The following is a 9,255-nucleotide window of genomic DNA, read 5'->3' as shown; positions in this document are numbered from 1 at the left end:
CAACACCTCCGACAGCGACGTTCATTTCGCGGCTGGCCGCTCGGCGATTTTTGGACCTTCGGCAATGTGCTCGGCAACCTCAACCCAACAACAAAACCCCCAAAAAACCAACGACGCCACCGAGTGCGGGGGCCACCACCGCCTCCCCGCGTTCAGTTTGACCCGGCGGACGTGCCGCAGTCCGCGTGTGCGGTCTCGCCCAATCAGCGCCGAGAGTGTGGGGGGAAGGGGGCGAGGGGGGGCGAGGGGTGGGCGACGATTGCGCACGGGGGCCCCCCCCCCCCCACCCCGCGGTCACTCCGTCTCCCCGTGCACGTTCTCCATGTGCACCTTCAGGTAGTCGTTGCGCGTGAACTTCTTGTGGCACAGGCGGCACTCGGCCATGGGCCGGTTGGGGTTGTGCGTGAGCTTGTGGCGGATGAGCATCTTCTTGAGGCTGAAGGACAGGTCGCACACCTGCACGCAGACACGGCAATGCACAAACGCGATCGCGATGTGAACGTGGGTTTACGGGACCGCGATGTCAATTCTGCCGCGTCGATGTTCGCAGTTTGTTTTAGGGCTGTGCCACATCTTGACTTGTTTTCTGTTCTCCCCGTGCCGGCTCACAGCTTCGTTGGCAACCGAAATGAAGAAGCTGCCAGCGCGTGGAGCGAAACGATGAATGTTCGATTCAGGCGCCTCTTGCCAGTATGTACTGCTGTGATCGGGATTCCGAATTGGGTCGCTGGGTTCATGGTTCAGTGTCTCTATCTCCCACTCTCTCCTCCTCGCCGACCAAGGACACGGGGAGGGGGGGGCAACTTAAAAGTGGATACACCGATCCATCCCGATTGGTATGTGGTGTCTAAATGCACCTACATCTTAAGGTGCTGAATATAGAAGAGCAGGGATATGTATTTTATAGAGGGAAAGTGGTGGTTAGAGAAAGAGAACCATAGGCAGAGGGGGAAAAAATGTTTGCGTGAGAAGAGGGCCAGGGAGTTTCAGCAGAGGAGAAGAAGCCACCTCCCCACTGGCGAAAATGAGTAGCGTGGGAAGAGGGGAGATGTAGGCACGGGCCAGTCAACGTAGAACTGTGAAGAGGGTGAGTGTGATCTTGAAATTGACCTGCGATTGCATTGCGAGCCAGTGGAGTAATTAAGAGTATTGGGGTATGTTTCATTGATGGAAACACGACCATGAATGATAAGAGAAACATTATTTTATCCTAGCGGGTGGATGGACGTGAAGCCAGTGGATAGCCAGATGTTGCCCCTGCAAACACTTTCAACGAGACGGAGCTGGGCCGCGTGAGGCCGCGGACGAGGGATTTACACGTGGACCAGGGGAGCTGTGGGAATCAGCCCAGCCTAGTTCAATCCCCTCGCCCCATTTGAATCCACGACCCCCGCAGAACAATGCACATTGCTCAAGAGCTCCCTCGCAGCGATCACAGCAACTGCCGTGGCGATGCATGGTCACGAACAGCAGGGTCCACCCTAGCAAAGCTCTAACTTGCAGGAACAACAGCTGCAGTTCGTGTTTGCTAACAAATGAACTTGCAAAGCGATGTTTACAGCTGAGGCGTATTTTAAAAACGACCAACGTTAAACTTGCGTAGTGCGTTTTCGTTGACCTTGCCCGTCCGCGGCCGACAGAAAGTTAGCCAAGTTGGTTTTTAATTCGTATAACCAGGTGAGAATTTTAAGAGAAACCAAGAAAGTACTTACTAAATTGGCCAGGGTGACCAAAATTGCAGAGAATAAAACTAAATGCTGCAAGGACAATAAACTAAAAACTTAAACTATTTTTTTTTATTTTACCATTTAAGGCTCACTGAGCTATATAGCTATTTTTCAGAAGTGCCCTGGCCACAAATGATAGCTCAACGAAGTGGCGTTTCACGTGGCAAATTTCTTGCAGCCAAACACTCTAAATGCACGTTTCTAAATGTGGAAGGAAAAATCGGAGGACCCAGAAAAAAATTATCCACGTGACCACGAGGAGAGAGAGACACGCAAACTCCAAATATACAGGCGCCAGGGTCGCGATTGAACCCACAACCTCCTCCATTCCTGGCGAGAGAGTTAACATCTCGCCACCGCAGCACCCCTCATCATAAAATAAAAGCAGAGCCAAGGATACAAGCACGATAAAGACGATGACAGCAGGGCTGTACACATGGTTGCGATGTTATCGTTCATAACGACACCTGCACAGTGCACTGCCTAGACGCAGGCTACGACCGTTGGTAGCCACGGAGGTCAAATTAATGAACAAAATTAACCAAAAAAAGGAAATCGAGCACAACTAAAGGATCTCGCGTTTCTTCGCCCGGAATTAAAATCAGGTGGCACTAAATCGCGGGTTTCTTCGATATAATGGATTAGCCCACTAACCAACCTAATAATACACATATTTTTTAATTGCTCAATTAAAACAATTATTGCGTTGTTGTTTTTTGGCGAGGGGGGGGGGTTACACGTGGTGGTTTTGATTAAAACCCGCGCCTTAATTGATTTCGTTTGCATTTGCGCAGCATTAGAAACGTCGCCGTAAGACGATCAGCTCCTGTCTCGAGAGCCACGCGGTTTTTTTTCGTTTTTACCAGATGGCTAACATTTTTTTGTTGCTGTTGTTATTAAGCCACAAATGTAACACGACAGCTAAAATAAATAGAAAAAGGCGCTTGCATATTTTTAATAACTCGGAGAGGAGCTGCGATCGATGCGCCGGCGGTGGCAAGTTCTGGGCAGCCGGTGGGCGACGGGGCGGACGGAGGAGGACGGAGGACGCCTGATCATTTGCAGTTGGGTTTTGATAATCAGCAGGCGTTGTAGGGGGTGTTGGGGGGCGCAGTCATCCAGGGCCAGATCCAACGCACGCCACGAGCTCGATAACAGCAGCCCAAGTGGCCCCCCAACCTCCTCCCGCCCGCAAACAATAAATATTATTTTTCCTTTACTTGCATGGCACCGGAACAATCGGAGGTATTAGCAACACATGTGGCTCGGCTTTTAAGTTGCCCCCCCCACCCCCCCGTGTCCTTGGTCGGAGAGGAGGAGGAGAGTGGGAGATAGTGCAAGGACTGCCTCCTCCCCTCCTGCCGCTTCGCTTCGGAACTCCCATTCCCATCGTCTCTTTCTCCCCGAGTTTCTCGCCGACGACCTCGCTCAAGCCAAGCAATGCGTGTCAGCGCCTGCCTGCCAACACCCTCCGCAGTGGTGCCGGTTGTTTGCTGACCGCTTGGCGCCTTTGATTCCTTAAAAATTGCACTCCTATCTCTTCCCCACGTTATAAATAGCCTTGCTCGATTGAATAAACCTATTGGCTCTTGTCTATTAATACTTTCAATGGTGCTGATTGTGGCAGGCAGCCTGACAGTTTGGAATTCCCTCCCATCATCTCTTCACCCATCTTCTTATAATAACATTTTTTTTTTCAATTTAAGAAACACTTTAGCGCGTATCTATTTAGAACTTTGATTGTTGCTCGCTGTTTGGCATTTTGGGCCTTTCAGCCTTTGGCTCAGCAACTGTGATTTAGAAATGTAAAAAATATCCTGTAAATGCGCACACTAACACATCATTTATGAGGGGGGGGGGGGGGAATGAAATTGTGATAAATATGGAGACGAATCAATCGCTGTTCTCAAACACAGGCCTTGCGTTTCCTCCATCAGAGTTCCTTTATGGCTACAGAGAGAAAAAACCACAGTGATATGTATTATCTGTATGCATTCCCCCAATTTCGCAGTGTACACCTGATCTTTGCCCCGCGACCAAAAACTCAATAACACCACCAATAGCATCACGCGGCCTGTGAAAGCCCCCTCACCCATACGCCCTTGTTTGCAATAGGTCACGGGTTGCAGGGAGCCCGCGGGAAATGCATACGAGGGTGTAATCCAATTAATGCTACAATCGATGATCGACCCGCAAACAAAGCGTTGCATGCACAGGTTGATGCCAATGTTGCCATCGAGCTGCACTCGCGAGCACACACACACACCCACACACCCACACACACACACACCCACACACCCACACACCCACACACACACACACCCACACACCCACACACCCACACACACACACACCCACACACCCACACACACACACACACCCACACACCCACACACCCACACACACACACACCCACACACCCACACACACACACACCCACACACCCACACACCCACACACACACACACCCACACACCCACACACACACACACCCACACACCCACACACCCACACACCCACACACACCCACACACACACACCCACACACCCACACACCCACACACCCACACACACACACACCCACACACCCACACACACACACACCCACACACCCACACACACGCACACCCACACACCCACACACACACACCCACACACACCCACACACCCAACAACAACAACCGCCATTCGCCACTAAGTGGCGGTGACGTCACCACGACGCTTGTGCCAGGCCAAGTGCACCTTGAGGCCATGTGAAGTGTCGAACGCCCGCTGGCAGGAGGTCACCCACACACACACACCCACACACACACAAAGACAAATCTCCTTTTGTAGCCATGACACTGTTGGGGCAAGTGCTGTTAGCGAGCACCTGTGAAGGGCTACACAGCAAATGTGCAGGTGGGTGGCCAACACCACGCCCGGTTTGCCTTTGATCAACCCAATGCTGGCATCCAAATGCTCATGCATTACACACCGCACCAGGTACTCATTTAAGGCTGAGTTGACCTAGGGGGTGCCCAGGGACTGTTCCCGATATTCGTCACCGATGTTGGTGGCCGCAGGGCGGCAATGGATCTGGGGTTGCCGGGTGCGTAAGCAGAGTGTGCTCCTGCTACACCGCGCAGACTCGCACACGCACACAGCCCTGCTACGCGACAGATCATCGATGTAAAACACTGGCAGTCTCCCTCACTCTCGCTTGCATCGCTATATACGCATTACTCCACGTGCAGGCAATACCAACCAACAGCTGTATAACCAAGCAAGCGATTAGTATTTATTTATTTTATGTGAGTATATGCGATATATGAATGAGCCATGCGACGAAAATTGATAACAATTAAAGAGGCGAATTGCTCTGGGATGTGCTTTCAGTTTGTAACCGGTGCGTCGTTCAAATGCAGCGCCTGCTATTACGCTCCCAGAGGTGCGTGGGGCGAAACGACGGACATCACGCCAGAGCAAGTTGCGGTTGTGCGGCGAGACCGTGAAAAACCCTGCGCAGTCGTAATTAAAGTGAACGATACCCCATACGGTTTGTTGTTGTTGTTACAATTTGGATGCAGTAACGCCATGAGAAAGACTAAATATACGCAACTTTGGAGCTGACTTTGATGAGGCAGTGAATATGGGAACGTTACATTTTTTGAGTGGGCAATGGCCAAATGTTTCAGGCACGTTACCAATGGGCCTGGAGTCAAGCGAACGTCTACTCAGGGTGGTTTTGCGGTCACTCTGCAGAGGAAAGAAAAAAGTGTGACTTTTGAAACGTGACCTCATCTTCGGGGGTCACGTACGTCGTGATGGAAATTGTCAAATTATAAATCCGAACGTATGAAAATTAATCCTCGTTATCGGGCGTCCTCCAGCGATTGCCACGAATCAAATAAAATTGACATTTTTGAAACGTGACCTCCTCTTGTTAAGGGGGTCAAACACTGGGTGATGCCATGATTGTTTCCGAAATTTCAACATTTCAACGGGGTTTCAGATGGGGATAGAATTACCGTGTTTTCTACTCCAGGGGTGTTTTTGGAGGGGGGGTGGGTGGGGGTTACCAAAAAAAATGATCGGTCAACCAAAGGACATTGCAATGTTGACAACATATTTAACCACAAATTGTCGGGTCTGTCTTCAATACGTTCCCATGTATTGTATGGGTCTCTCTTCAATAAGTCACCACACATTGTATGGGTCTCTCTTCAATAAGACACAAAACTGCAACACAGTTATCCAGGACTCGAGTGTCAGCAACTCTCTAAGAATGTAATTGTTCATACGAATCAGTCTAATCAGCATGCATTTGTGCATTTCTGCAGTTTTGTCTGTTACAGAATACCTACTGATGGCGCCAACTGTTCATATGCCAATGTATGACTGTTAATCGGTGTATAATACCATCTCCAACTTCTATCCACTTAATCTCTTTGGCCTCTATATCTCTCTGCTGTGTGTAAGGGCCATTACCCAAAATGTTGTGTATAATACGTGTTTATCCTTTTAAGAGAGAAGCGTTTTTGACGAATTTGTTGCGTTTTCCCACGTCAGTATACACGTCCGTTCATGACACAAAACAATATTATCCTCTGTTCGCTAAGCCTTGGACCGCATGGCGAACGTTGTAAGTCCGTGCATAACGTCGAGTTTCTTGGAAATCCCTTTTGGTGGCCTGAACGCAGCGGATGACGTCGTCCGTGGGAGCGTCGTCGTAAATGAGCCGTGCGCCGCGTAAATATACGTGGGATGGATGTTGTTGCACAAACACGTCTGCCCAATGTCAACACTTCTCTCTGACCAAACTGGGACATTTGCACTTGTGTACAGCGAGTGCCCCTCGTAGACACATAATGTAATTTAGGAAGTGTATTACGAGAGAAAGTGACAGCCTCACTTGTAAACTTTGCTGATTTACTGCTCGATGGTTGTTCAATTTCAGAAACCGTTCCACTACAAAATGTGCAGCCATGCAAAGCTACTTGCTCCCGCCGGTGGACAAGGCCTTCGTTAGACGGAGCTCTGGAGAGCTCCTCTCGGGCATATTTTGGCTTCCTCATCCGCGCTGGCCACACTGTCTTGGGAAGAGGTGGGAATGCGGCAAACAGAGGCAGCGAGCACTCACGTCGCACTGGAAGGGCTTCTCCCCCGTGTGGGTTCTCATGTGCTCGTCCAGCCCTCGCTTCTGGCTGAAGGCCTTGTTGCACTCGGAGCACTGATACGGCTTCTCCTGGGGAGACGGAGAGAGAGATTCGCACACAAGCATCAGCATCATCGGCATCATCAGCAGCAAATGAACCACAATACTTCTAGATTTGAAGCTTTCGTGACTGCAAGGATTCATATTCTTAGGTTTTTTCGGTAAAGTCACGTGACTTTACCGAAAAAACCTAAGAATATGAACCACAATACCTTGCGGATTTCATCAAAGAGCATAAACCATCACGCGAACTCCAGTCATCCTCGCAGCAGCGACTTTGGCCAACCATCGAACAACGCCGGTCACTGCATTGTGTGCTTTCAGATGTGCTTCTGCGGCCTTCTGGAACGCTCTTCCTTCTGATATGAGGAAGCCACTGGATCTATGCACTTATAAATCTACTAGATTGAAAACTAATTTATCGAGAACAGGTTTTTGTGTTTAGTCTGTTGTCCTTCATCCACACCTCCGATTAGCGCGGTTAGCTGCGTACAATATGAAAGTAGTTTGACATTCATACAGCAGTAACAACATCATCAGCACAAGCGTGACCGCACCGCAGGACAGCTGCGAGATTTTATCTCCCTCGCTCGGTATTCAGGAGGCTGTGGGTTGAATTCGGACCCTGATTTCTGTGTAATCGGAGTTTGCATGTTCTCTCTGTGGTCGCGTGGATTTTTCTCCGGGTCCTCCAGTATTTCCCTTTAACAGAATCAGTCAGAATATTTTATTTATACTGGAGGAATCCGATGAGCTATAAAGCTCGTTTTTCACAGCCACCTCATCGCCAAGGCGATGGCTTAGCCTCCAGGCTTCGCCCTCGGCCACAGTGCATGAACCGCATCGGCACCGTGGCGCAGTCTAACGCCTGTGCCTCACTGCGTTAGCCACTGAGGCAGTATGCTCACATTCTAAGTCCCCACGTGCAAATCTTACAAATGCGCACACTCCCAACATCGTAACTCATTCACACGCATTCACGCAGTATGTACACGACATCACAGCACATGACCACTCACGAGTGCCCCGCATTCACGTTCATCACAGACGCACAAACAAACCCAAAAAACGTTTGTGCGCATATTTGCGCTATATCCATACACGCGGACGATAAACACTCTAAACAACAAAACGCGCCAAACACGCATCACGTACAGACACAACCAACGCAAACACGCACACATCACGTTGTCAGCTATATCCATACACTAATCACACTGCAAGCCATTATGCACATACAGCCGTATGGATTATGCATATGCGTTATAAATACAAATACCCACGTGAGAGAAGCCATATTGCTCAAACCAATGTATAGAAATTGAAAAAAAATCACGATGCAGGGAGTTCCATACATTACGAAATTAGAATAATAAGTTCAGGCAGACAAATAAAATTGTCCAGTTTAGTCCTATAATGTAATGTTGCATAAGACAGGAGAACAATGGACGTAAAGTAACTTACAGCATTTTAGCCAATCAGCCACAGAAGCCATACGGGATCTAGAATACTCTCCCATCATTCAGCAATTCCATCTTATCAAAACCAATTCCAAGCCACACGTTGAATGCCAATAAAACGAAGTTGGCTCGGGCAGAACACGGCCGCTAGAAGGGATGATGGCCGGTGGTGGAGACCAACAAATTAGAGGCCATCCATCTGGAAGATGGAGCGGTGTGCTTTCTGCTCAGGGTTTCACGCATGCTGCCCCATGTGCCCGGCAGGCAGCCCCACGGCAAGGCCTATCACACCTCAGCTCATTCCCAGCTGCCCTGGCTGCAAAGATATCCAGCACGGTTCAGCGCAAAGCTCACCGCTATAGATGGTGCATGAACTCTGAACTCCGCATGGTGCAGCGCAGAGCTCACCGCTTATACACGGTGCACACATGTGGTTATTGGGCTCGCCTGTAGGAGTAGGGAGTGCTATGTCAGTGGTTGGCAATGCTAAGCTATCATCCCAGCGATTCGCATTTGAGTCCCACATCCCGTACAATGCAAACTTGTGGCTGAATTTAGCTTGGGCCCCCCGAAGGCCTCGCAAATATTAAACGGGTGCGCTGGGTACTCGCGCAGTGAACACATGAAGGCAGCCTCGTGTGATTCCGATTACTACAGCGGCCAGAGTTGACCCAACCTCGTCAGATTTCAGAAGCTGTACAAACACGTGACGTAGGCTGCTGCAAGGCCCTACGTTGTCAGAAGGGGGTTGTGCACGAAACATCCATTGTTGTACTGCACTACTCCAATGTCAATGATCCCTGCCTTCACCGACCAGCACTGGCCAAAGTCAAATAACCTCCATGACCCCCCCCCCCCCACACAGCATAGG

General features: G+C 49.8%; 1 protein-coding gene across 1 annotated transcript in view; it reads right to left on the bottom strand.

The window, feature by feature from the left end:
* Positions 1 to 238: 238 nt before the first annotated feature.
* PRDM5 (PR/SET domain 5) overlaps positions 239 to 9,255 on the bottom strand; it is a 119,019-nt gene continuing 110,002 nt past the window's right edge. Inside the window, exons 15-16 of the mRNA XM_078613282.1 lie at positions 6,850 to 6,954; positions 239 to 456 (exon numbers count right to left, since the gene is read on the bottom strand). Of these exons, the coding sequence (XP_078469408.1) occupies positions 295 to 456; positions 6,850 to 6,954 (267 nt within the window). The 3' untranslated portion in view covers positions 239 to 294. The remainder of the gene's footprint in view (positions 457 to 6,849; positions 6,955 to 9,255) is intronic.

Source organism: Lampetra planeri, chromosome 41 (assembly GCF_965212315.1).
Source record: "Lampetra planeri chromosome 41, kcLamPlan1.2.h2, whole genome shotgun sequence".
Lineage (NCBI taxonomy): Eukaryota > Metazoa > Chordata > Hyperoartia > Petromyzontiformes > Petromyzontidae > Lampetra > Lampetra planeri.
Note: the sequence above shows the minus strand (reverse complement) of the source record. Positions and strands in the feature narration are given on the sequence as shown.